This window comes from Sesamum indicum, linkage group LG1 (assembly GCF_026168435.1).
Source record: "Sesamum indicum cultivar Baizhima isolate 11 linkage group LG1, ASM2616843v1, whole genome shotgun sequence".
In the NCBI taxonomy this organism is placed as follows: domain Eukaryota; kingdom Viridiplantae; phylum Streptophyta; class Magnoliopsida; order Lamiales; family Pedaliaceae; genus Sesamum; species Sesamum indicum.
The window spans coordinates 16,280,236-16,308,224 of NC_142657.1; the positions used below are offsets into that span (position 1 = coordinate 16,280,236).

Genomic DNA, 27,989 nt, shown 5'->3' on the forward strand with positions numbered 1-27,989 from the left:
TACAGACATACATACATATATATATATATGTATGTATGTTAATTAATTAATAAGGGTTTTTTCGTGGTGCAACATTGTATTTTCATAATAAGAATAGGAGGTCTATGTTTTGTTATTCGCTTTACACCATTTTTTCAAAAGTTTCAAAATTAAATTTTCAATACATTTAGTCCTACAACTCAATTTTCGTATATAAAAAAGAAAGGGGTAAAATCATGTGTTCTACATGTGGCTCTTAGTTTTTGAGGAAAGTGGCTGGGTACAAAATGGTGAAAAAAATTAAATATTAGGACTAAAAGTGCAAATTACCCTATCCGGTGTGATGAAAAGTGCAATTTTTCCCTGCTTAGTCATTATCCGTTGACTCTTTATTCATTTTTCACCTGTTTTCTTACTTTTGTCAAGTTTAAAAAAAGTGCGGTTATATCATGCCTAATTAACTTTGCATACGTACCACTACGAATATACCAAAATTATGTATTTTTAAATACTGTATTGGCTACACAAAATGTATAGCCACAAGTTTTGTTAATTTTAAGCGCTGCCCAAATGAATGGATTTAGTAGTTTTCCGCCATGAATTATTGAATAAATGCGTCAATATTTTTGGAATAATTAAGTGTAATGACACTTCCAAAAGAGTTATAGATACATGGATCGAGATTATTGTTTAAGGTTATTTATGTGGCGACTATTAGTTGATGATTAAATGAAAAACGTGTTTGCTCGACTTTATATACCTTTTCTCGCTGGGCAGTACCTTCGCATTAAGACATATAATCCAACAAAGAGTACTGTTTGAATCCAAACATATATATTTGAGCAAATAAATCAAAGATGAAAATCGTGTGTGTATATATATATGAATAGTATGTAGTTTGATATCAATATTACTCTCGTTTAATTCATTTTAAGTGATCCCTACCCCTAGCTAGCCTGATTTTTTGTTGCAAGACATTGAGAAGACCTCGGTGGAATTCGGCACTATTCTTAATCAAATATTTTCCAGCCTGCTTAATTGGATACACTCAATAAATCAATGGGATTATTACAAATATATATATATATATATATAATTATTAGCCTATCCAATTGTAATTCAAAAGAGAGAAACAAAATGCAATCCTCAACACACACACAAAATTTGAACCCCTAACCCTAATGCTAGCTAGGTTCTCAATTAGATTGCTAGTTAGCACCACCCCAATTCAAGGAAATAAGCTCCCATAGGTGTTTGTTGTTTTTTGGCCTGGAAACACTCCCCATCAGCTTTTTCTGTCCCACTTTATAATAAAGTTAAAGCAAGAATAAAAATAAAGATACATTATAAATTAATAAATAAAAAACACAAAGAGGTGGGGTGGGGTGGGGGTGGTGATGGAGGGAGAGAGGAAACCAAATACCCTCCCTCCTCAACCCCACAAGTATAAAAGAAAATATAGTACTTGTCTGTTGACAAGGACATGATGGGGTTTCCTCAGCCTCAGCTCTTCTGCTTCTGAGAAAGCATAATAGCATAATTCTCAATTAAGGATTCAACAACAAGGCCTCAAACTCAAGTCGTCTTGGTGCACATACAAAGGAAAGATGGGAAACTGATGAATTTTTCGATCGAGAGGGAAAAGGGGTTTTTGTATTCTTGTTATATATAGCACTACTGATCATTACTCGTGTGGGCTGATTCTTGAGTGGCAAATGATGGCTGGAAACCCTAACTGGTGGAGCATGAACTCCATGCATCCACAGCTTTCTTCTCAGTTTCTCTATCCCACCTCTACTTCTTCGCTCTCTTCCAACACTACTGCTCCTGATAATCCCACCCAAGATTTCCCAGTTAGGTCTTGGAGCCAACTGCTTCTGTAAATCTCTCTCTCTCTCTCTCTCTCTCTCTCTCTCTCTCTCTTCATTTCTTTCTGCTTATTTCTGGTTTACACTAGCCTATGCATATACAGATTCACACACATACACACATCACATGGATATAGATATGACTTGGGAGTGTGAATTTTTGACTATATATGATCAGGGGTGGTGAAGAAGAGAGGTATGGTGGCAGTCTTTTTCAGCAGCAAAAGAAGTTGGAGAATTGGGAAGACCAAGTTTTGAATTTGAACCCATCTTTTACAAGGGTTCCTGTTCTTGATGTGAAGCAAGAAATTCCCCAATCCACCACCCAACTTTACAATGATCATGATGAATTTCAGGCCAATCATATTCACAGGCTCTCCAATTCTTGGCCTCCTTACCACCAGCTCATGCCAGTCAGCAATTCTTCCCCAACTTCTTGCATCACTACTTTGAGCAGCAGCAACAACAACAACAACAACAACATCTTGAATTTCTCGGGCGGAAAGGGGGCAACAGCCGTGGCGGCGCAAAGGAAGAATGTTCATCAGGCGCATAATCAAGATCATTCATCTGAGGTGAGAATTACCAAGTAAATAGCTAAAAATAGACGAAATTAATTAGAGACGGAAAAGTGATAAAGATAAAGGGCAACAAAAAAAAAAGGGTTATCATTTCTTAGGATGATAATTGAATATTGTCCAAAGAATCATAATTACTATATGAAAATACAAAGTGGTGTGTGATTTTCTTGGCACGCCAGAACTGAATAATGATTGATTGAACACATGCTTTGCTAACACCCCTTTACAAGCAACTTTTTTTTCCCCAGTTAAAGTTTCCAATAATTTTGACAATTTTGAGCAAAAATGAACTCATAATGTTATATATATTGAATGTTTGATTTAATTTTCATGGTTTTCTTGGTTAATATTGACAATTACTATATTTCTCTTGTATATATAATTTCCTTTGATAAAAGTGCAACAGCGCAAGCACTGGTGGGGTATCTAAGAAGCCTAGGGTTCAACAGTCTTCAGCTCAACCAGCTCTCAAGGTCAGAAACTCTGTTTCTATATATATATCATCAGTATCTCAATTTAGTTATCACCATATTTATAAATGCAGCAGTTCTTCAAGCTCTTCATCAGATTCTTTTCATATATATTTAGACATACACACACACACACACACATACATATATATATGAGAGAGAGAGAGAGGAGAGGAGAGAGAGACTTAAAAAGTTTTATTACATGGATTCTTACTAATTCAATTTTCATGCAACATATATATATACATGAAAATCTTGATGCAGGTGAGAAAGGAGAAATTAGGGGATAGAATAACAGCTCTTCACCAACTTGTTTCACCATTTGGAAAGGTAAATAACTCTGCTGAAATCTCCCATGCTGATCAAACACATGCAAGGAATAATTGTGCAGAAGCATATGATATTTTAAAATCTTTTTCTTTTTTAACATAAAACCCATAAAACCAGAAGTGAATATATATTAGTTTATGAATAATGAGACAAGAGAGAAAAAAGAAAAAGGAGATGAGAGAAATGGGGGTTTTCTTTAATTATTACAGCAGTAAGCATTAATAGAACATATATGAGTGAGTGGTTGTCTTTTGAGATTAAAGAGTACTGCTTTCATAAAAATGACTTTGGGAGTGTTGTGGCAAATTAATGTCTCCCTTTTGCAGACTGACACTGCCTCTGTCTTGTCAGAAGCCATTGGCTACATTAGATTCCTTCAGGCTCAAATTGAGGTATATATTTACTTTAATTTTTAGTGTTGTTTCTTGAAATTATTTATTTACTTTCTATTTACATATATATTTTAGATTTATTCATCAAGAAAATTAAATTTTAGGGTTCTTTCTTGAAATTCCTTAATTTTCATTTCAGTAATTCTTAATTCTTTATTACTTCTTTTCATGTTATAACTTTTATATATGCTCAACAAAAATTGAGAGGGTTCTTTAATTTCTTGAAATTCTTTAACAATTTGAGTAATTATTCCTCTCAGCTAATTTTATGTATACATTTTATTCAACAAAAAAATAAATAATTGAGGAGCTAGGTTCTTTCTTGAAATTCTGTGATTTTCATTTGAATTTGTATGTTATTTTCTCGAAAATTTTAAATTGTTTTCCTAATTCGATTTCTGGTCATATATATATATATATATATAAATATAAATATTCAGGCACTAAGCTCCCCCTATATGCGCAATGGTTCAGGATCAAGTACAATCCACCACCAGCATTCTGTAAGTGCCCATAAAACCACATTCTTGTTCATCACATTTTCCCATGCAATGCAACACCAAGATTTTCTCACGCACTGATACACCAAGAACACACACATAGACACACCGAACATACAAGTGTATTGGGAAATGTGAATTATGTCGTCCAAATCCCCTTCAATAATTAATAATTAATATTTCTGTATGTATGCTTTATTGGATCCATCACTTCCTAAAAAGAAGCTTTGAATTGGTAAAGTGTGTATATATGTGTGTTGTGTGTTTTTTTATAGGCAAAGCGGTCTCTGTAGGAAGAAGCATTTCAGCTTTTTATGAACTTCATTATCTGTTATTTAATTTCTCTATTAATTCATTCACATTAATTAAAACCAAGAATATTAATAAAGCTGCTACATATATTAATATATGTATATATACATGCTTGATGAAATTTCCTTCTAATTTATTTATTATTTTGCTGGTTTACGTAGTTCTTGAATGATCAGATGGGCATGGAAGGCAGAGGACCTTCTAAGCAGGTATCTAATATACACACACTCTCTCACTAGATCTCTCTCTCTCTCTCTCTCTCTCCATATATATATATATATATATATTGATTATGTGAAATAATTCTCTCTATTTCTGCAGGATTCACAAAGTAGCCGAGGAGTAAAAGACCTGAGAAGTAGAGGGCTGTGCCTGGTTCCCATATCCTGCACACAAAACGTGGAAAACGACGGCGTGGCCACCGATTACTGGGCTCCGGCGGCGGCGCTGGGCGGAGGCTTCTGATCATTTCCAGTTTTAATCACAAACAGCAACAGCAGCAGGTGCAACGTCGACGATGAAGGGTGGTCCTAGTGTGTGCCTGGATCGAGTAACATCAGAAGCAGTCATTCTATAAATAAAACCAATTAATAGGCTGACTGCTCATGATGCTACTATCCAATCCCTAGCTGTATGATTAATTCATAATGTTGTTGTGATCATAGAGAATATTTATAATTACAATGGAGATCCAGATTATTGAGTGCTTAATTTAATTCCTGTAATTGATGAATAATTATTAATAGTTAGTGTTCTGCAGGCTAGCGCCTACCTCATCATCATCATCTTAATTAATGTGAAATGTGAAATCCTCATGCATGCATGTTAACGTATGTATGACCACCACGTTGTTACTATTCATCATCCATCATCTTCTTCAAGAACTTGGGTTTTCAATTGGTTTTTTCTTATGTGTGTGTTTTGGGTTTTCTGATTCCATCTAACTCGAGCTGAACTTTTTTTTTTTATGTAATTTCTGTTGCATTTTATATTTCATTTCACATATACAAGACACGATATATAATGTAAATATTTTTATTTAAAGAAAGATTTTATACACATAACGTGTATATGCAAAATAGAATATAAGATTCAACAGAAAATTCGACACGAATCTAATTAACTATATATATCCTTTCATTTCAAAATCAATTAAATGGACATGCATGTAATTTATATTAAAAAAAAATATTTGTTTAATTCTTTAAATTTGCCTGTTATTAATTTTACCTATTTAAATTTACTCGTTTTTAGTTTTAGTTCGGTAACTTTCAAAATTATTTAATTAACTTTAGTCCTTTAACCCAATTCCGAACAATTTTACCCCTATACAGCTTTTCAAGAGCAATTCTAATCCATATATATTCATTCATTTTTCATCTCGTGTCTAATGCTCGTCTAAAATGGAGTCTAGGTTTATTAAAGACATATTTGTTTAGATTACACTTAAAGCATTAGGATAGACTATTAGCCTTTATAATTAAAAGGGCAAGAGAGTCATAAATTGGGCTAAAGGGCCAAATCTATACAAATTGATCGATAAATGACTAAATCTAATATTACTAAAGATAAAGAACCAAAATGAATTCAGTCCAAAGCTATAAGATGAAAAACCACAATTTTTAAGGGAGTTTGAGAGTCCTACTGACCATTCCAAATTTCCATCCCAATATAATGAACTTTTTTGTAGTGAGGCTCTATTTGGAGTCAATTACTATTCCATAATGAAACCACAATTTAAGTATATATATTAATAGGAAATTTCTCTTCTATATTTTTTCACGCTGAGTGTGTGTATATGTGTGTGTGTAAAGGTGCTCGTTTTGGGTCTACATAAAATAGTTTCTCAGGTGATTGACAAAAATGTAATAATGAGAGGAGAGGGAACTCCTTTTTCTTTTTCCTCTTTTTATTATTATTTGGGGGGTAGGGTTTTCTCTTTCCCTTCGTAGCCATGACGTTATAATTACGTCACTCCACAGTATGATTTAAAATATAATTGTTTTCTTGGTTTATTTGCTTTTTTATTTATTTATTTATATATATATATAACTTTTGATATATAGTCCACTTGTTTTCCACTCGCAAAAGGGGACCTTATTATTTAAGGTTAAGTATTAAAAATTATTTTAGTATTTTAAAGCCTCCCAATTAGGTTTTTGTGCATTTTGAAACGTGTGTACAATGTGTAGGCACTTTTAAAAGAAATGGATATCAGCTACTCATATGATTTTAAAATTATTATCATATATAAATATATATACATATTGACAACAACTTTTATTTTATTATAATAATAACTTTCATTAATTTATACTAAAAAACTATTTATTTTGTGACGGTCAATATCCACCTCAAGTTGTGGCAGAATTTACGACAAGCTAGAGATGAATGATATCATTCTATGTCCAAAAAAAGAATTCAAATTTGCAACAATCTTACTGTTGCAAATACTATTGCAGAGTAAGTGTCATATATTAACGTTAGAAAACCATCACAATTGTTTTGGCGTCCAAGAAGTCCGATGGATCTAGGAGAGATGAGAGGCACTTTGCGACAGGTACAAAATTTTTCCAACAGCTTTTCAGAAAATTTTTGTGGCCGCCTCTATCCATTGACAATCCATCGCAAATGACGGACCTTTTGTGATGGAGCTCTATCGTTGCAACTTTGGGAATAAACTTTTTTGCAGTGTGTCGTTATAAAATAATTTTCCATTAATTAAATTCAAAATCCCATCACAAAACCAAAATCCGATACAATTTCCGACGGGATAATTGCAACTAAAACATTTGCCACAAATTTCATCTAAAAAACAAAGTTTTATTTTTCAGATATGATATCTTTACATCTATTAATCAGATTTACTTTTCCGTCACAAAATTCATCTCAAAAATAGTACCGCAACGGATTTTTTTAAATTCCTGTCGCAAAAGACAGTTTTTCTTTAGTGTTTATTTACAATGATAAATACATATATATATATATATATATATATAAATCGTCATTAATTCACATTAATAACAAATAACTGTATGCAAACGTATATCATATATATTTATATATCATAACACTCTTTTCCATGCAGTATCACTGCAAAACATTAAAAAAAAAAAAAAAACAGTTTTATATTGACACTGCTAATTATGGGGAAATTCTTGTCCAGACCTGAAACCAATCTAATCACATAGTAAGTGTATTCTCTATAATTGGTCACTTTTTCTAAACTGTACACCAATAAGTTTGGCCGAGTCGGGTCCGTGCAAGAATTTCCTGCTAATTATGTACATTCAGTGACAAAAAACTTTTATTGTCTAATCATACTTATTTTTGTTTATATTATCATTAATAAAAATTAATGACCAAAAATTTGTACATAAAATTATTATTAGAAGCAATTATTTGTACATTTATAATAATGATCTAACTAGTATTTGTAATCATATTAAACGGACATTATATATGTTTTACTATATATATAAATTTCATCGTAATGAATGATGACTATTAAATTTATAAAAGTTCATTCTATTAATAAATAAAAAAATTTATAATACTTACATACATATCATTAATTGTAAGAAAATGATTGGACAGTTATGAAAAAAATTAATATTAAAATCAACGTCAAACTAATTAGTAAATAAAATTTATACTAAGTTCGTTAGAGATCTACATTAATAATAAATTTTACTAATTTGTAAGAAATATATGTCGTTATTTACGTTATTTGTTATAGTGATTAGTAACAATCTTGATGTATACTGTCTTATATAAATAAATATGACTTTGATTTATTTATTTATCTTAATGAGGTATTGGGGCAATTAAGTAGGAATGGGGGTAGGGGTTGGAAGAATATATATATATATATATATATGTGTGTGTGTGTGTGTGTGTGTGTGTGTGGCTAAACAAAGGTCAACACAATCATCAATTCATGATGTACGTATAAAATAACAACAAATTGATGAGATGGGGTTGTCTGGTTTTGATTTTCCAAAGGGCTTTTTATCTTTTTAATTTTTTAGTTTTTGCAAAGTAAGAATGTGACACCAATTAGGATTATACTAATCTACCTTATAATATTTTATTCCATTCATTTCTAAAGTCTTTGAATATATATATATGCAAGAAACATATTCTTTTTGGTTCCGTACAATTATATTTTTGGTCATATAACTTTAAGTCATTAGTATTTTTAGTCATATAACTTACTTCATTTACATATTTAGTCCTGGATATTTCACATTTAGTGTTTTTTTAGCAAAACTAGTCCTGTATTGATAATTTTGATCATAACACGTCATAGTTACAAAATCAACAATGAGATTTATTACAGTATGAAAGAGACTAAAATTGCCAACAAATGACTAAATTTATCAAGAAAAAAGGACCAAATATGAGATACTTTGGACTAAATTCGTAAAAAAAAAATGACTAAATATGTGAATGGAGTAAGTTGTAGGACCAAAAATACTAACAACCTAAAATTATAAAACCAAAAATATAATTCGCCTTTTGGTTCGAAAAAATGTGGCGGGACTGATTATTATTAGAAAATTGTTCTCCTATATATATATCTACTTTCCCTCGACTGAAATTATGGACTATTTTTGACCGACTATTATTGAATTTTTAGTTAGATAACAGTTGGAAAAATATGAATTTGTCATATTTTTATGTTATTGCACTTGAATTTATGGTGCAAATCAGTTAGATGATATTGCACTATTATTTAAATGAGAATATGTTTTAAAAAATAAAAGTTTCATGTCAAAAGCATATATATCAATTAAAGAAAAATAATTGGAAATGTTTGTAATGGCTCAAAATAAGTAATTCTTAGCTTATTGTTGAAGTAGTATTTTAATTTATTTATGTTTTTGCACTGTTTAAATTATAATTGATTTAAGTAAAAGTTATAAAGAGTTTCTTGTCAACTTCAATAGTTATTGATCAAATTGTAAATATTATATTGTTTCTTCAAACACTTCAATATTAAATTTGTTTTTATTTATTTTCAAATACTCTCAACTTTCCCTACTGGTTATCTTATAATTTTTCTAAAATTTATTCCCACAACAATAGTAAAACAATTGCAAACACTCATTATATAGTGCAAAGTTAGATGATACTGCATTATTATTTAAATGAGAAATTTTGGGAAAATGAAAGTCTTGTGTCGAAAACATATCAGAGAAAAATAAGAAGTAGAAGGACTATGAGGATGTTTGTAACCGCTTAAAATAAACGTTTATATATAAGTTTAATGCTTGAAAAAAAAAAACATTTCTGATTTATAACTTATATTTTTAAAAGGCTTTAAATTAAATTGATTTTAAACTAAAAATTATAAACAACTCTCAACCAATTTCTACTACTTATTTATAAGATTATAAGTATTAAGTTGTCTTTTTTTATATATTTCAACCTTTTTCTTTACGTTTTTATTTTCGAACACTTATAGCTTTTGCTATTGTTTAATTTATAATTTTGTGTACAATTTATTTTTACCATAGCACCCCTTATATATTGTATCAAAACAAAAGTTAATCAAAATAGCAAACAGAAAAGCAAATCATAACTTCGTTGATCAATGGGCCTAAAGTTGGGTAAAATCATGTCCATATCAATCTTGCAGATCCTTTCTGTACTTGAATTGGGCTAAAAGCATGTTCATATCTAATTGGAAATGAGGATAACAAGCCCAAAAAGGATGCAAGAATCAAAAGTCCCCATGCTCTGAGTTCTTGATTAGCAAAAAAACAACACAGCATCATTGGTGAGAAGTGGAAAAGATCAAAAGACAGCATCTTTTTCTACTTGCAAGAAAATGGCAGCCTCTGAGTTGAAGTGGAACAATACTGCCCTTCTTGTGATTGATATGCAGGTGTTCTTTTCTTGAAGCTATTTAGTTATAACTTTTTGGGCTGTTTCCCCTTTTCTTTGTTAATCATTTGTGTGTTTTCTTGAATTTTTTTATTGGCAGAAAGATTTTATTTTGCCTGGCGGTCCGATGCATGTGAAAGGTGGGGAAGCAATTGTGCCTAGTGTGATCAAGGCTGTTGAAGTAGCTCGAAGCCGTAGCATTCCTGTTATTTGGGTACCTTTTTTGTTTTCTTTGCTTTCCTGTTCTTCAACTGCTCCAATTCTTGAATGTTTTGCTAGAATACTGCCGCTTTTCCGTGGGAATTATGTTTATTCGGATTGCAGTTAGTTTTTATTTTTGATTTATTGAGTTTTTGAAGATATAATAAAGAGCAGATTGATGTTTCAGAAAATGGGTGGTTTTTCCAGAGTCTGAAGTTGGTAACATTTTCTTGCTAGAGTTGGTGAAATTGATGCTTTTGTGTTTCTGATTTGCTGTAAAGAATGAGTTCAGCAGTGTAGGAAATGGTTTCTTGCTCCCTATGAGGCTATTGAGCTTTCAATGAATCATAATATGGGAGATAAGGTAAATGGTTGTAGGTTGTTCGTGAGCACGATCCATTAGGGAGAGACGTTGAATTGTTTCGCAGGCACTTGTATGCTGCTGATAAACCAAAACCAACTTCTAAGGGTAGTGTGGGCGCGGAATTGGTTGATGGGCTAGTGATCAAAGATGGTGACTATAAGCTGGTGAAGATGAGGTTTAGTGCATTTTTTAACACACACCTGCATTCGTATCTTCAGGGTGCCGGTGTGAATAAGTTAGTAATCACTGGTATATAACTTTGATTTATTTCTGGGCTCTAACCATCATAAGATTTAGTTTTTGTGTTATCTTATGGTTTAATCCTTCGGTTTTATGTTGTTTAGGTGTTCAAACTCCAAATTGTATCCGGCAGACTGTCTTTGATGCAGTAGCATTGGATTATCATAAAGTAACTGTCATTGTTGATGCCACTGCTGCTGCCACACCTGATATACATATCGGTACTAACGTTACCCTCACATGATACTCTGTTACTTGTCTGTGCATTTCACAGGTTTCTCAAAAGTAGACCTTATAGAGTTAGGTGCTTTTCTATTTCAATTTATTGTAATTATGAGAAACTCTAATTCGAACGAAAGGGAAAAGTATCGACATTATAATTTGGTTATGAAGATTCACACATGAAAATATCTTAAAATTTCAAACTTGTATGATGAGTTATCTAGTTTTATTGTATTCTTAACTTGCTGGTTTTTATTCCATAACAAGTAATTTTTGCTTGCTGCTTAATGTACTAAATATTCGATCAACTATTTGAACTCACAAAAACAAAAAGAGATGCAAGTTTCTACCATGGATGCTGATGAATTCAAAATTTGTTTAGCATTTAGGTTATAATTGGAAAAGAACCTTGACTGCAATATGCACCCACATGTTGTATTGAGTTACTATGATCTGGGATCGAATTTGTTATCTTGAGTTGGAAATTTTTACCATATCTCGTACACATACACGAAGCAATCTTATTTCCAGCATTGCATTTCTCATAATAGTAGAACCAATACTGGCCGGATTGCTAACTAAGAACGCTTTCGTTCCTCTTCCAGCAAATATTATTGACATGACGAATGTTGGAGTGGCAACGCCAACGCTAGAAGAATGGTGTAAGTCTGATAACTAGTACACCATGGATTCTGAATCTGGAAGAAATTCCTGCAAACTCTTCGCTTCTCGGCCTGTTGTATTCTTGAGCAAAGAAAGACCCTTGCAACAACATACAAGCATAGTTGTTTATCTAATATCTATTTAGTTACTGCACTTTTAAACTCGCGTTGGTGAATTCTGCGTTGTCCCTCTGTTGTAGATTGTTGGAAGGACTGGATTGAAGACTATGTTTTTAGAGGAAAGCTGTCTGTTTTAGGGACACCATGTTATGATATTGCCAAGAATGGTTTATTTTCAACCTCTCTCTCTCTCTCTTTGCCAACTGCGACTTGTGAAAAGGAAGAAGAAAATGATCAATTTTCATTAATGAATGGAGCTAAAGTTTTGGGTCAGATTTGTGTCTCTGTTGTATCTACAAGTGGATTTTGAATGGGTCCATATCTCGTCAGTATCAAAAAAGACATTTGTGGGCATTTGTTATTTGTCCCATCTATATCTATATATGGTAATAATTAAAGAGAAGAAGATACTGAGAGTTGGACACAAAGAATGAAATAGAAAGTTGATGGGTATGTATAACTAACTAAAAATGAAGGTAAGGAACCCGTTTGGTTCATAATGAACTTCATGAGAGGTATGTAACGATGTAACAATTGCTTTGGTCTTCTTGTGGAAGATGAAAGGACATTTGGGTCATCAAATAAGAAAGACAAGCATATCCCATCTTAAACATATGGTCCCTCATGACCCATATCAGGATTAACTACATCATTTTTAATATTTCATTTGGTCATCAAATAAGAAATACAAGTGGGATTTGTGTATCCCATCTTAAAAGTTGCCGTGCCTAACCACCCGTATACTCTGTGCATTGTTTGATCACGGGCCCACTGCACTCCAGTTGCACAAATCGAACAAGGAACTATGCACGACACAAGCCATGAATAATTCCACCAACCAAATATGGCTTACTTAGACCACTTTATTCACTTAACAAAAAATAGCACACTGGAGAAGTGGAAAAGAGCAGAGTAGGACAGCATCTCTCTCTACGTGCAAAAATGGCAGCATCTGAGTTGAACTGGAAGAACACTGCTCTTCTTGTTATTGATATGCAGGTCTTTTTTCTTCAAGTTATTTTACTAACAATTTTTGTGTATCTTTCTTGATTTCTTTTTTTTCTTTATGGCAGAAAGATTTTATTTATGGTCCCATCTGTGTGAAAGATGGGGAAGCAATTGTGCCTAATGTGATCAAGGCTGTTGAAGTGGCTAGAAGCCGTAGCATTCCTATTGTTTGGGTACCCTTTCTTTTCTTTGCTCGCCTGTTCTTTAACTGATTCACTTCATTGAAAGATTTTGCTACAAATTTTCTGCTGTATAGTAATACAGTTCACTTGTACCTTGATGTTATTAAATATGTGACTATGTTCCCCGATGCTTGTAAGTTTGATTTCAAGAAAGGGGGCTTTTCAGAATCTTCAAGTTGGAATCATTTGCTTGACAAAGTCGTTGAACTGATGTTTCTATTTTTTCTGATGATTCACTGAGTTCATGAGTTTAATAGCGTAGGACAAGGTTTCTTGATTCTTGTTGCCTTTGAAGTCTTTGAGCTTTTCCATGACATACTATGTGAGATGAGGGAAATGGTTGTAGGTTGTTCGTGAGCACGACCCATTGGGGAGAGACGTGGAATTGTGCCGCAGGCACTTCTACTCTGCTGATAAACTAAAACCGGCCGCTAAGGGTAGTGTAGGTGCAGAACTGGTGGAGGGGCTGGTGATCAAGGATGATGACTATAAGCTGGTGAAGACGAGGTTTAGTGCGTTTTTTAACACGCACCTTCATTCGTTTCTTCAGGGTGCTGGTGTTAATAAGTTGGTGATAACTGGTAATATAACTTGGAACTTTTTAGCTCTCCGGTCTTATGATTTAGCTTCTTACAGATTAATCCTTTCATTATGTTTTTTAGGTGTTCAAACTCCAAATTGCATCCGGCAGACTGTCTTTGATGCAGTAGCATTGGATTATCACACAGTTACTGTCATTGTTGATGCTACTGCTGCTGCGACGCCTGACATACATAACGGTATTAACTAACCCTCAAACCCTACTATCTTTGCATTCTACAGTTTTCTCAGAAACCCGTTTTCCATTTTAATCATTGTGATTACAACATTATGACATTGTTATGAATATAAACACATGAAATTCTTAAACTTGGAAACCTTCTACTCTGAGTTATCTAATGTCATTGGATTCTTGAGTTGTTGTTATGGACAACATCAGTCATTGTGAAGTATGTATCATAGGTCATAGCGTATGTAACGAGACAATGCCCTTTTGAAGATTGTGATGCGGGATGAAATGTTTTCCGTATGTCATACATATGTTATTTTCTCATAGTTGTCAACCACCACGGCTTGGGTTGCTAACTAATAAAGCGTTCTTTCCTCTTCCAGCAAATATTATTGACATGAAGAACATTGGCATAGCCACTCCAACTGTGGAAGAATGGTGTAGAATCTGATAACTAGTGTGTATTTGCTTTTCGGCTTGGTGTATCATCGAGCAGAATAAGAGGCTTGGAACGACATGTAAGCAATCAAAACTAGGGAGAGGATGTAAGGATATTGCCAAGTTTGGTTCATGTTTTATTTCAACTCTGTTGTTTGTACTATGGATTGGCTGCATAATTTCATATGTCCAAATTAATGTGGAACTCTCTCTCTCTCTCTCTCTCTCTCTCCCCCCCCTGGAAGATTGCGTGCTCTTTCCTGTGTTGATCAGACGCTCTTTCCAGAGTGAATTCTCTGAAGCAAAAATAAGTTCGGTGTACAGGAATAGGATTGAAGTGAATAAACAGGCCAAGTGAAATGGCAGAGGGTGCAAAATTGCTTTCATTGAGAGTCGAACTCAAGACCTCCCGCTTACTAAACGGGTGCTCTAACCAACTGAGCTATGAAAGCTTTTGATGTTCATGCATGTTAGATTTTTATTATATATGTTTTTATCCTTTATTATTCCACATGTACATACTAAATAACATAAAATTAATATATTGAGTTTCTATGAATTTTATACACATATCATGCATGTGTACTTGTAAATTTAGTATTATTCCATATGAATGTAATTCATATTGAGTTATTTAGTATGTAGAAATTGTAAATTTTATACACATAAAATTAATATATTGAGTTTCTATGAATTACATTTTAGTTCTTAAATTATACCATTAATTCATTTTTTATTATCAAACAATGCACTTTTCATGGAATTAGTCATTTCCGTCGTCTTACATTCAAATATAAGTTATAACGATACCATTTCTCACCTGAATAGTGGCCTATTCAAAGTTTAAGAAGAAAACATTCATTATGTTTGGTTTTGTGTTTTTGCACACCTTCACTAGGTGTGCATATTATAATTTAATTTTTTTTTTGGTTATTTTTTATTTTTCTCTCTTTTTCTTGTTTTTGTCAGTGTATTTCTTTTCTTTATTCTTTTTTCTTTCTTCTCTCTTTCCTTTTTTTCTTCTCTTTCTTCTTCTTTCATTTTGTTCTTCTTGCCAGACGGTCGGCACCAAAGCAAAATGAGATTTATTTGTTTTTTTTAAATTATATGTATTATATATTATATATGTGAATGTAATCAATAATTACTACTAAAAAACAATTATTAACTTATGAAACCATTGATATTAAAGATATTTATTATCAATGCTATTTAGTTAAAATATTTAAAACTTTTTTACCTAACGGAAATACTGTAGCAGTTGCATATACTATTGACAATATATCAGTACTATATACCTAATTCGTATTTTTATTACTCCAATTATCTATTAAAATTTATCAGTTCACAGATAAAAGTTTAATGAATGTATTTTTAACATGTTATATAGTGCATTTAATTCTTGATTATAAATTTTTTCAACTTAGACCATTTAAATCTTTTGTCCTCATAATTTTTTCTATTTCAATGAAATATTTGAGAAATTTAAAAATTGAGGACAATATACCAATAATACATACTTAATTCTAAATTTTTTATTTAAATTTTATATATTATATTTTTTCATTCCAAAGATAAAGTCTAACAAAATTATTTTGGAAACAATACTACAATGTATTTAATTATGCATTAAAATTATAATTATTATTTAAAATGTAAAAAGAAATTCCTCAATAAAAAAAATTACTTAACATAAATATATATATTATATTTCACTAACAAACAAAATACTATATACATACACATATATATTAATAAATATATATATTCAAATACATGATTTGACAATGAACAGTAACTTCTATTCTCCCAAATCCCAACATCAAATCTACACCACTTATTTTATATTATATCAAAACACAAATTCAAACATACCATCTATCTCAAAACACATACTTACTTATCTCTATTTTTCTTTCTCTATTTCCAAAATACCAAAATAAAAATATTCAAAACATTAATCCAAACATAATGATTCATTTTCACACATGGCACAGGCAAGAACGAAGAGCATTGACAATGAAATACCTCAAAAAAATGAGTTCAAGCTTCTGAATTTACCAGAAAATGGGTAGAATATTTATTCCTACGAGAAGAGCTTGAATCCATTTTTAAGGTTTTTGTTTGTCAATGCTCTTCATCCTTACCTCATAGCGTCTCAAAATGAATGGTAGTCCAATCCACCCAGCAACTTCACGTGCTTTCCCTTATATGAATTGTTTTGAGTTGATTGTGTTGAGGACCAAAAAACTGTAGTTGTCTGTTCTGCTTCTAGTTGTATTTATCTGTTCTTAGGATTGGACACCGTTATTTCCAGTACTACGTATATCAATCTTTTCCACTAGCAAATTGATTGCATATGATTGAGTTTTCCATGCCTGTATCGAACATTGCCCACTTTCTGGAGCTCCTTAAATACAGAATGAGTGTCAACGTATGTACACTTCAACAATTTGGGCCCCTCAACTTTAATCCATTGACAATATTCAGGCTTTAATATGTATGAATTATGTAATATTATTCCCAAGTAATACACAAATATAAGTAACACCCAGAGAATACCTAACTTAAATGGAAAATATATTGTCGACTGGTATAAAATTGAGAACAATACTCCATCTTATCATAATTTCAAGTTTTTAGTTAATCTAAAAGCTAATTTTCCATGGTAATATTATAACATAATTAGTAAATCTCTTTATGCAATCAACATAATATGCATGTTCCTCTGCTGATGCACAGATTCAAGACAAAAGTCATACAATCTTGATCACACGAATCAAAATCAGGTGAAACAAAGGGAACCCTTGTGCAATTTCTTGAACCAAAATTATCATCATCAAGCAACCAAAGGATAAAAGAATGTGAACTGGTAATATTTGATGCAGAATAGGCAATTAAGCTAAGTTGTATAACAGACAAGAATATATTCAACGCAACATATTCAGCGCCACATAATCACTCGTGCTGTACATTAATGAAAATGATTCCGGTGTGGGGTATGGATTAACGGCCAGCCCAGTCGATGTAAAGATAAGAAGATATTTGGCTACCAAAGTGAACCGAACTAACGCATATGTAGTTATGTATCATCAAGATCAGTGCCAATAGCTGAACTCAGTCTTTGGATCTGCGAACATAAGCAGAAACCAAATAAATATGTGACAGAAATGAAATGCTAGTAAACAACACAGTTTAAGGTAAAAAAAACCGTCTAACCTTATTCACAAGTAAGTTTACTTGTTCTCTGTACATCTCCTTTAGATCAACAATATCAGCACGGAGTTCTTCCAACTACAATAAACATCCACTTCTACATATCAGCCATGAATGCATACACAATATATAGTTACTAACAAAGTGCTCTTCAGAACAGAAAACAAAAAAGTTGAGGCAACTGTAGCTACCAATGCACAGATCAAAGAATGCATGCTTCAGGGTGATGTTCATTTCATTGAGTTCTGATAAATTAATGATAAACATTGAAAAAATTGGGTTCCACTAGAAGGAATCAAGTTTTATACACTGCTGTTCCAACTGGTTCAGTACTAGGAAAACATCATGGACAAAGAATAATGTTATTCTCCATCCAAGGATACAAAGATGTTGGCTGCAATTTTCATTTTAACATGCTTTGACCAAATTCCATTTCCAAGTTAATCGTATGATAGTCTAGTCTTGCACGGTGAAGAAATAAATTTTCGATCTGGACATACCTCCAGGAAAAGGACACTAAATTCTGCACGACCAGTTAGGAAGTAAGTTGTACTGTTAATTTTCATGCTAACCAAGTTTTTCCTATATGAGTCATTGATTCAATAGCAGAGTCCAATTTTCTGCCAAACTGTAATTCTAAAGGTCTTGCACACTGGTTCAAATGTCATTCTATGGATAGAGAAATAGTAATCACGTGTTGATGAATGGAATGGCAGCCTTGGTTTTTGTCATCTGTCATTTATTTTTGTTCATTTCAATTTCTCAATTTCCAGGCTGTCCTTTTACCTGTTCAATAATTCATGGAGTGATGCAAAAAATAATTTGTTTTCCTTGATTAAATTCTATGTAGAATATATATATATATATAAATACATATATATATTGCTATAACATAAAAGGAAAAAAAATGAGATACCTCTTCATCACGTTCCCCCATCAATTCCAATGCAGCCGAGTGTCTACGTCTAAGTGCTTCTAATTCTGCTCGAATTCCAGGTAGCGTAGCAGCTTCTCCCCGTAACTTTTCACACTGCATCATGTGTAACCAATTACAAAATTAAATCTAAAACCATCATAGAAAATGGAAGCATCTAAGACGAGTCTTTATTTGGTATAACTAGGAAATGTTTTTAATGTCCTCAATTACAACATAAGTTAAGTTTATTGCAACCATATCCCATCGACTAAAAAGTAACTCTTCCTCTATGGCATATGTAACCATCTAGCTAGTAAGATGAAAAACATAGTTCAGATGTCCCCTAAGCACAGAGTGTGGAAGGAGACCAATAGAGTCTTACCTGTGCTGTCATTTTAACTAACTCCTCTGCTAGAGAGTCACGAATGGATTCCATAGAAGCCTGAAGAGGATAAAGACATTAGTTAAAAGCAGGAATCTAGATGGGGCACCAAGAACTAGCATTTATGCACAAATAACTAGAATTACAGAAATGGATACTAAATGTAGTTAGTGAATCAGAGATTCATTTATACCAATCTAGATGCATAAGATGCAAGCTCTCCCTCCTTTTGACGGAGAGCAGCTTCAAAAGTGCTTGATGTCACGCTCTTCATATAATATGGACTCACAGCACCTTCTCCCACAATTCTACGTTCAGATGAATTCTCAGATGAGTCCAAAGTTGTTTGCAGAAAATAGCTTTCTTCCATATTGCCCAAGCTGCTCGTGCTCGAAATCTTACGAGTCAAGTTGCCTGTTGAAGTAAATTGTCAAACGCAACAGTAGATTACATATACAAGTTACTGGCATATAGTTGATGATGAACTACCATTATCAAATGCAGCTGAGCTTGGCCTTGTTCTGGGGCTTTGATCAGGTACAGCAGAAGACTGAAGGCTGACAGCCCTTTCCTGATCCAAACGCGCAGCTCTTTCGCGCTCTAGTTCCTGTTAAAGAACGATTTATTCCATAAGCTAGTGTGTGGAACAATAACCTGGACTAATAATCACAATGAGAACCACAGGATGAAATATGCTAAACCAAGCATTTATTTAGCCCTACAAGCCAGCTTTCTTTCCACCAGTACAGATGCATAACAAAGCAGATTTAGTTTTTAAGAAAAGCTTGTTGCAACTGAAGCCCATCTAATTAAAGCCAAAAGGATTTATGAAAGATAACAAGAAACAGCTGTTAAACTAAAATAGCATATATACATATTTGCAGTATTAAGTACCTGGACTGTACAATAACAAATAAATTGGTAGTCACATGTGATAAGGAACATAGAACTAAACTTGCTACCTTCTGCAGAAGCTCTTGGTGCATCAGTGCTTCATGCAACTCCTCCTTGTGCTTTCTCCTGAGTTCCCTAATTTCTTCCTCTAGCTGATGAGCACGACTTTCATGCGTGTCAGCCTCCTCCTTCAAAGCAAGATATTCCTGCCTATTTTCTGCTGCCCTCTGTCTCTCCTTTTCAAGAGATCTTGTTAGCTGTGTCTGCTCAGCTCTTAGGCATGATATCTGCAAAAATGTTCTAGCATACGCTAATCATCAAAATTAACTTTAGCTCAAGAAAACAAAGAAAGTAACAGAGAAATACCTGGGCTTCAAGAACATTTATCCGAGACAGAGTTTGAGTTAAACGCTCATTGATAGAACGCTCCTTTTCCTCTGCAGCCGCAGCTTTGGTTTCTGCTTCCTACAAGTTAGATCAAGACTGCATTTAGATGTCACAAAACTAAAATATCAAGCAGAGAGTATGTTTCTCTAGAAACCTGAAGTCGTGAGTTTAGAGATCTTTCAACAGCAGCCCAAGCTTCAGCCCTTCTTGAGGCTGTTTCCTGGCATTAAGAAATCATAGTTAAATAGGAGGCAAGTGTAAGCTGTAATCATCTAAAAGACTTACTAATTACACAGTAAAAACCTGCATCGCTTCAATCTGCCTTAAAAGGGGTCTGGTAGACTCAGGAACTTGAGTTATTAACTCCTCACACCTACGCTCACTTGCCTACAATGAGTATTTGTAGTCAGATGTGACAGACCTCCAAACATTTTCCGAAATAAAAAGATATAGCATGCATATATAGCAGTTAAAAGCGCCCAACTTACTTGATATCGCTTGTGAAGATCCTCAATGTCCCTGCGAAGCATGTCTTCTCTAAAAACTGCCTGCACCAGAATGAAGACCTTTTTCATTGTAGAACTAATGGATGAATTAGGAACCATCAATGTTTTCCGAAAAAATAACCTGCTGCTCTTTTCTGCTCAGAGTTTGCCTTAATTCTTCAAGTGTCTGAACAAGCATACTTTCCCGGTCCTCCGTCTCTCTTAGACGACTTTCCAGTTCAATTCTTGCTTCAGTGTCCGCACGTGCCTCTGCTAATGCTTCAGCTTCTTTTGCCGCATTTAGAGCATTGGTATAGTATTCTTTTTGAGTTGCAAGTTCAGCTTGGTGTTTTTCTACAGTTTCTTGGAGCAACTTTTCAGTTGCTGCCTTGTCTTTTTTTATGCTGTCCACTTTATTCTCTTCAACCTGGGAAAACACATTAAAATGGAATGGCAAATAAGAAATGAACACCAAATATAGGAAGAACTAAAACTAGTGAACCTATTTCAATCACCTCAGAAGATGCATGAAAACGGAAACTAGGCAGAATATGCATATAAGAAGGTCTACATAGAAAGGGAAAACTAGAAATGTATAATATATTATGATCAAGTAAGCAGCTCGAATAAACCTAAGTACTCAAGAAACCTACCTGGAGCTTTGTAAGCAATCCTTTCTTCTCCTCCTCAAGCTCTCTGATCTAGTTTCGAAGCAAAGTAAGGAAAAATGCATAAAGGACTAACTCATGTTAACAATTAGCAGAAAGAATGACAGTCGCAAAGATAAGAAACTGATCCTACATATGCATACCTGTGCCCTTAACTTTCTAATCTGAGATTCCTGGGCAGCTTGCTTTTTTGAGAGCTCTTCACCTGAAGATTATTAAGCATAATGAACTCCAATACCAGTTGTAACCGTAAATGGCTGACACATGCATATAATCATATGAAAGCAACTACAAAGAAGTAGTTCTCCTTGATTTTGAATTCTCAAGAATATCTTAGTACCGATTAATGGCAAGACTACTGGTTTAACAGAATAAGTGCCACTTGACAAGCAAAGAACATACCCAATATTGTTGAGCAAGTGACTCCTCAATTTTATTTAACACTTCTTCCTATAACGATTGTGAGAATGGTAGACAAAATTATATACTAGGGCTCAAAAATCAAGCAAGAAGTTTTGGCATTATCTAAACTACAAGCTAGAACAGCATATAACACCAAGAAACTAAGAGCCCGTTTGGTTGTGTTTTCATTTTCATTTTCATTTTCAGTTTCCAACAATTAGAAATATGTAGAAATGCTTTATTGGTTTTTGAGCGAAAACTGAGAATATGTTTGGATTAGTTGTTTCCAAATATAGGTATATAGGTGTGAGAATGTTGAATATAGGTATATGTATTTTTGATGTGACAGAAAGACAACTATGACAAGCCCATGTGACCTATATAAATTTGAAACTGAGAATTAAAATGAGAATGCATTCTCACTAAAAATGGCTTGACCAAACAAATTCCCACCTACCCAAATAGTGAAAAGTGGAAAAAATCTCATTGAAAACACAACCAAACAAGCTCTAAGCATCTCCAATTAAGGGGAGCTTTCCAGCCCACCTATTGCCACAAATATATTTCCAGCCTATGTAAGATATTACATGTATTATTGCTGTTGCCTAAAATCTATCCTAGTTAATATTAAATCTACCTTGTGCCTATAAAGATAACTCATTGTACATTTCCATGCAAAAAGATTTTTTAGGCTACTCAAAATAAGTCACAGATAAAAGTGGCACTGAAGTTATTGTCCACGCTCAATAGTTGTTCAGACCTTCGGCCATCACTTGAGTGATTATTTCATCTTTCTCCTTCAGAAGGGCTGCGGCATCACTTTTCTTGCTTTGTTCTCTACGCAGTGTATCCCGCTCCTTAGTGAGAGCATAAACCTAAAATAATGCAAGTCAACCAGTCATCTCTACCATAATTGATATGAACATGAATTAATGAGAAAGATAAGTTGCAATTAAAACATATAAAAGGCACATAGACCAAATAGCAAGATTATGGAAGTCTAGCAACTATAATACCATATAATAATGTGCTTTTTAAGAAAGGATGCAGACTAATTAACAAGATATTTTGTTAGTATGCCAATATAATGAAGATACCAAATCAGCTCTTTGCCAACACAGCCAGAAAGTAAAGTTTCACCTTGGTAAATGGATAATGAAAAGTTTAGCTCCAATTATTATTTAAATGAGAAAATAAGACAAGTATCCTACAGAAAACATTGTATACGACAAGACATGAGGTGTCACCTTGTTAATTAAGATTGTCATCAATAAGTATATTGCTAGGTGAGATTGGAAAACACTTAAAAGCCTAAACAAAATTCTTTTAGTCTAAAGCAAGCTCTTTTGCAGAAATCTATTTACATAAATAGATAAAGGATATGTCACGATCACTAAGGATAACATAACCCTGTCAGAGTAAATGGAAGCAAAAGACAGACAGTAATCAGTCCAATAAATTGTTCTAATTCCTTAACAAATAGTCAAATCATGAAACTATAGTCCATTTCCTATATGTGCTGTAGAAAGTAGATTTATGCTCAACCATCATTTAGAACAGATAGTATATCGATGATGCCTTAGCAGGATGGACAACAGAGAAATAAACAGAATAAAAAATATACAGGCTGTCAAAAAGTTGAACAAATTCACTTCACATCAGGTAGCAAGTATAGAGTATAGAAACTTTAAATTACTTCTTGCCTAAGCAAATTCAACGTAATAATGCACCATGAGTACTTGAAACCTCCATGTATTTCAGATTCATCAAAATAGCAGCTGCAGGGAGAGCTTCCAAGACCACAAAAGCCATGCCTTGATGCGGTAATTTAAATTCATTATGCATGAACTGGAATCAAACAAGAAATAGCACCTGAAAAAGTGTACCTTTCTCTCAAGTGCCGCCACCCTTTGATGATATTCCTCTCGTAGATATTCAATTTCAGCTTCATTTGTTTTCGTCTGGAAGTTACTTTACCCAGTTAATGATGCATTTGGTAGTAACATGTATAAGAGTGTGGATAGATGTACATATATATGTCAGGATATAAATTCAGCCCATAGTATAGTGATAATGTCTCAGCTGCAGGTGAGATAAAACAAATCAACCTATAAGGCATGACAAAAGATGCTAGGAGTAAACTGTTAACAAAATGAGTAACTGATGAGAAACAGTTTCAACAAAACATGAATAAAACAAGCTTATGGCATTCGCGGCTTGTCGTTTCACATATCTGAGATTATAAACAGGCCTGCAATTTCATGACCACCCACAATATCTCATTTTCTTGGTACTTTTATCCCACATTCTTCACATCTACCAATTTCAATTGACATTGATGATACTTCTGAGTCTTGCAGCAGCAACCCCGGTTTTTTCCTTCAGGGAGTCAATTTATTCTTATTTTCAGAAACCCAGTCTTCCTGCTTTTTCCTATATTTTATTTTTCAACGAATAGAGAAAACAGGATTTGGTTTTACTATTTCTGAATTCAAAGCACAAGAAACTGAGGTCTATTTGACAAATCTTTACTCACATTCATTCACTTGCCGATTTATAAATTCAGAAACCTGATATGATATGATACATGTTATGACAGACATATGATACATACTTGTTCTGAAGCTTATAATTTCCACAGAAGTTCTGCGCTACTAGCCACAAGGCAGAGGCCTTACATTATACTGTGGGAAAGAACTGATATGATCCTATCCTGCCTGACTGACTAAAGTAATGATGAAATGAGCATCGGGGGATTGTAAGGTCTTGCATGTGAACTAATTTACATTAATCAATGATCATGCATGACGAATAAGAGAATATAGTGATTAATGTTTCATCTGTTTTGCTTACACCAGCAATAATAATGAAAAAGAAAATCAAGGGACAGTCAAAAACCACTTAACAGGAAAGAGTGGTAACTCACCCTCAGATCATCAATCACAGCTTTTAGCTGCTCGTTTTCATTCATCAACTTTGCAATTTCATCAGCCTTGGCCTGAGAGGAAAAATTGAAGACAATCAGGTCCACATTTCTTCTCTTTAAGGCTTTAATATGCATAAAAATTTTAAAAGGGAAACAACTATTATTAATTATAGTAGCTCCTCAAAACAGATTTAGTAATAACATAGCTGCACAGCATGTTGGATGAGCAGCCTTCTCATTTGGTCACAATTCAAAGGTACATGACAAGAGAAATGACATAGTAATTGGTAACTCCAGCTTCCCATTATAACAGCATTAGAGTCCTTTGGCGAAGAAGCATCTTTCTAACATATTGCATTGACTCCATAAAAACAAAAAATCTAATATTGGGAATGTTGTTAACTTGATGTCTGTCTTAATCAGCTTCCCACTATAACAGCATTAGAGTCTATTAACTGAAGAAGCACCTTTCTAACATACTACAATTGACTCCTTAAAAATCAAATCTATATGAAGAGTGTTAAGTAGACGTCTCTCGAATCAATGAGATTAGGATAGTTTGCCACCATTTCACTTTACATGATGAGTTGGGCCCAACCAACAACAACAGTGCATCTAGTGAGTAAAGATATTTTACTGATTTATGGAAAGTTGCATTTTCTTTGTTTTGTAGGTAATATGATCATTATAAGCATATGAAGACCTTGAGGTGGCGCAACACATGCAATCATCAGAACAGTAAATACTATCATGTAAATACCTGAGCTTGTCTAGCAGCTCCATGCAATGCAGTTTCCATCATTTTCATCTCCTTCTTCACTTTCTCAAGTTCAGCAACAGAATCGACAATATCAGACGAGTTGCTTCCAGTACTCAAACGTTGTTCTTTTACATTAGCATCTTTGTCCAAGTGCTGCTTTAGCTCAATTGAGACAGGAGCAGTATCATTCGGGGGCATAACCAAATCAGAGGCTTCTGTTGAAGCCTCCATCTCATTATAATGTAAAATGGGCAACTTGTCTGTAGAATTATCTTCGGCATTGGTGGTCTTATCAGGAATATTTGGGGCAGATGATTCTCTGCTTTCAGCTGGGCCTCCAGGCAATGCATTCAGAGATTGAGCTGTAAAAACTTCTTTAACATCTTCGTCCTCTGCATTCTGTTCATCTATGCCCTCTGGAAATCTAGGAGCATCATTGGCTGTAGACTCAGAAGTAACAACTTCAACTTTACCTCCAGGACTTGTTGGTTCTGGTTGTACTGACTCTATCAATGTAGGAGACATTTCTTTCAACCTCACCTCCTCTTGAAGATTTTTTGCAGATTCTGGTTGTACTGACTCCAGTAATGTAGGAAATATTTCTTCCGCCCTCTCCTCCTCTTGAAGATTGTTTGCAGATTCTGTTTGCTTGACCTCTTCAGGTTTTTCTTCAGACAGTGGAACAGGAATCGGAGGTAAGACCACTGTAGCTCCACTGTTGTCTGCAGCAGCATGGTCTTTTGGCTCCTCGCTGGTATCCTTTATTTCCTCTCCAAATCCTGTCTTTACATCTGAATCTTTTTCTTCATTTGCTTCTCGTCCATGAGGAATTTGGGCGCTAACTTGATTAGTTGAGTCGTCATCGTCAATTTGTTTTGTCCTGACAGGGGATGTAGGCTTTGAAGCATTAGACGTCTCCAGTGATTCAACAGTACTCTCCTCACCTTTCTGCCCCATAAACCCAATGATAGGTTCAAACAATGCCTTCCGATCTGTAGGCCATAATCCTGATGTTGCTGCGCAGAAATAGAGAAACTATTGTTAGATACAGTCGATTGGCAATAATTGTCACAATCAACATATTGACTTTTGCACGAGAATTACTTGAACAAGCTTTAGCTACTGTGAAGTATCTAACCAGCTGACGATTTTCAAAAAGCTCTGTGTATACCTTTGTAACTTAATCAGCTAGTCACATCATGCCCTTATGGAACCCAGAGGCATAGAAGCATCAAACTTTAGGCACTGATGCATTCTTAGCAAATCTGAATAAGCTTAAACTATTGAGTAAGTCACATACCAAATGCATTACAAATAATGGGAGATGATCTAAAATCAATCTCCAGCACTTGTATGAATAGAGAATCTTGAGCGTTTCGACAAAGTCATCAATTTTACTACTGAGAGAATTAAAAATTCACCCCAGGATAACATATACCACAATGACAGTACATCGCGGCAAAAGGGAACTAATGTAATCCCCTATCAGATAAAGGAATGTGCATACCTTCACTATCGCTACCAGTAGCATCAGATTTCTCCTCGAGGCCAAGGGCGCTATCGAAGTTCTTCTCGATGTTTTTAACACTCTCACTCAGTTTATTCACCGCCCCTGCAAAATCCGGGAAGTTCCCCAAAGAGACTTTCCCACTAAACCACGCCATGTCTTCAATCAGACAGCTTGATCCACTCCTCGAACATCACATTCACACCATCCAACGTACAAAACCTGCCAAATTAATCAAACACACAATCACAACATGAACAAATGCAAAATCGAGGCCGTTTCTATAAAACGCAGAAGGAAAAAGAAGAAACCGAAGCAGGAAAAAGACGATCGAACACTGTTTGATCTTTGCTGAGTCTTGGAAATCGCTTAAACGAAGTAAAAATTAGCAATGTGAGATTCAGGAATTAAACCAAACAAAATCTTGGAGTTGGAGAAATGAAACCTGGGATCCGTTAATGCGTAATGGGTATTGAAGGGATCGAATCCAAGCTGGAAAATGGAATATCGAGGAAAAGAGTGATTTGTTATGGGGATGGCAAATTTTTTAGCAGAAACTAGAAAGGTTGGTCTAATTTGGGTATTCGGTATTCGGGTTGCACCGGTGCAGCTAATGGGTGACCCGTGACCCTGCTTGTTCCTCAGCTAATGACGCGGTGAGGTAGTATCTCAATTTTGCCCTTTTGTAATAAAATTTGTCTGTTAATTGTAATAATTAAATACATCAATATTTTAAAATCTAAATAAAATATGGTCCTAATTAGAATAAATCAAAATTTAATTTAATTTTTTCATTAAAAAGTATGTTTGCGTCCATATAAGAAAAAAGTTAAATCTAATTGCCATTCTCCCTTTTTTTTGTGCGTAGAATATTAGATTTAGGTTAAAAATATATTTTTTGAAGAAACGGAATAAT

The 27,989-nt window shown here is 33.9% G+C and overlaps 4 protein-coding genes and 1 non-coding gene across 7 annotated transcripts; 3 read left to right on the plus strand and 2 right to left on the minus strand.

Moving 5' to 3' along the window:
• The first annotated feature begins 1,379 nt into the window (after nt 1-1,379).
• Nucleotides 1,380-5,211, plus strand: LOC105163875 (transcription factor bHLH68). The gene is made up of 8 exons (XM_011082384.3): nt 1,380-1,858; nt 2,026-2,422; nt 2,827-2,901; nt 3,163-3,228; nt 3,555-3,620; nt 4,061-4,123; nt 4,594-4,641; nt 4,754-5,211. The coding sequence occupies exons 1-8, from the start codon at nt 1,695-1,697 to the stop codon at nt 4,895-4,897; spliced, it is 1,023 nt and encodes a 340-aa protein (XP_011080686.1). The 5' UTR covers nt 1,380-1,694; the 3' UTR covers nt 4,898-5,211.
• A 4,956-nt stretch (nt 5,212-10,167) lies between these two features.
• Nucleotides 10,168-12,312, plus strand: LOC105163884 (putative inactive nicotinamidase At3g16190). Its single transcript, XM_011082396.2, has 5 exons — nt 10,168-10,325; nt 10,425-10,538; nt 10,904-11,138; nt 11,234-11,350; nt 11,957-12,312. The coding sequence occupies exons 1-5, from the start codon at nt 10,269-10,271 to the stop codon at nt 12,028-12,030; spliced, it is 597 nt and encodes a 198-aa protein (XP_011080698.1). The 5' UTR covers nt 10,168-10,268; the 3' UTR covers nt 12,031-12,312.
• Nucleotides 12,313-12,882: 570 nt separating this feature from the next.
• LOC105163888 (putative inactive nicotinamidase At3g16190) lies at nt 12,883-14,735 on the plus strand. Its single transcript, XM_011082411.3, has 5 exons — nt 12,883-13,132; nt 13,207-13,314; nt 13,670-13,904; nt 13,986-14,102; nt 14,476-14,735. Exons 1-5 carry the CDS (start codon nt 13,076-13,078, stop codon nt 14,541-14,543), a joined length of 585 nt encoding a protein of 194 aa, XP_011080713.1. The 5' UTR covers nt 12,883-13,075; the 3' UTR covers nt 14,544-14,735.
• A 173-nt stretch (nt 14,736-14,908) lies between these two features.
• Nucleotides 14,909-14,982, minus strand: TRNAT-AGU (transfer RNA threonine (anticodon AGU)). The gene has a single exon. It is a non-coding gene; the product is annotated as a tRNA-Thr (tRNA).
• A 2,333-nt stretch (nt 14,983-17,315) lies between these two features.
• On the minus strand, nt 17,316-27,669 carry LOC105163897 (golgin candidate 5). 3 transcript variants are annotated; one of them, XM_011082422.3, is made up of 20 exons: nt 27,519-27,669; nt 27,074-27,295; nt 25,567-26,582; nt 24,807-24,878; nt 23,767-23,841; nt 22,641-22,755; nt 21,622-21,683; nt 21,464-21,511; nt 20,953-21,237; nt 20,814-20,873; nt 20,629-20,712; nt 20,480-20,545; nt 20,305-20,403; nt 20,007-20,225; nt 19,534-19,651; nt 19,238-19,458; nt 19,045-19,104; nt 18,663-18,776; nt 17,750-17,824; nt 17,316-17,660 (listed from the first exon to the last, which is right to left on the minus strand). In XM_011082422.3, the coding sequence occupies exons 2-20, from the start codon at nt 27,228-27,230 to the stop codon at nt 17,613-17,615; spliced, it is 2,994 nt and encodes a 997-aa protein (XP_011080724.1). In that variant the 5' UTR covers nt 27,231-27,295; nt 27,519-27,669; the 3' UTR covers nt 17,316-17,612. The 3 variants fall into 3 exon arrangements, with proteins under 3 accessions (XP_011080724.1, XP_011080732.1, XP_011080740.1); XM_011082430.3 differs by having other exon boundaries at nt 27,385-27,522; XM_011082438.3 differs by lacking the exon at nt 27,519-27,669 and adding an exon at nt 27,410-27,501.
• Between the last annotated feature and the right edge of the window lie 320 nt (nt 27,670-27,989).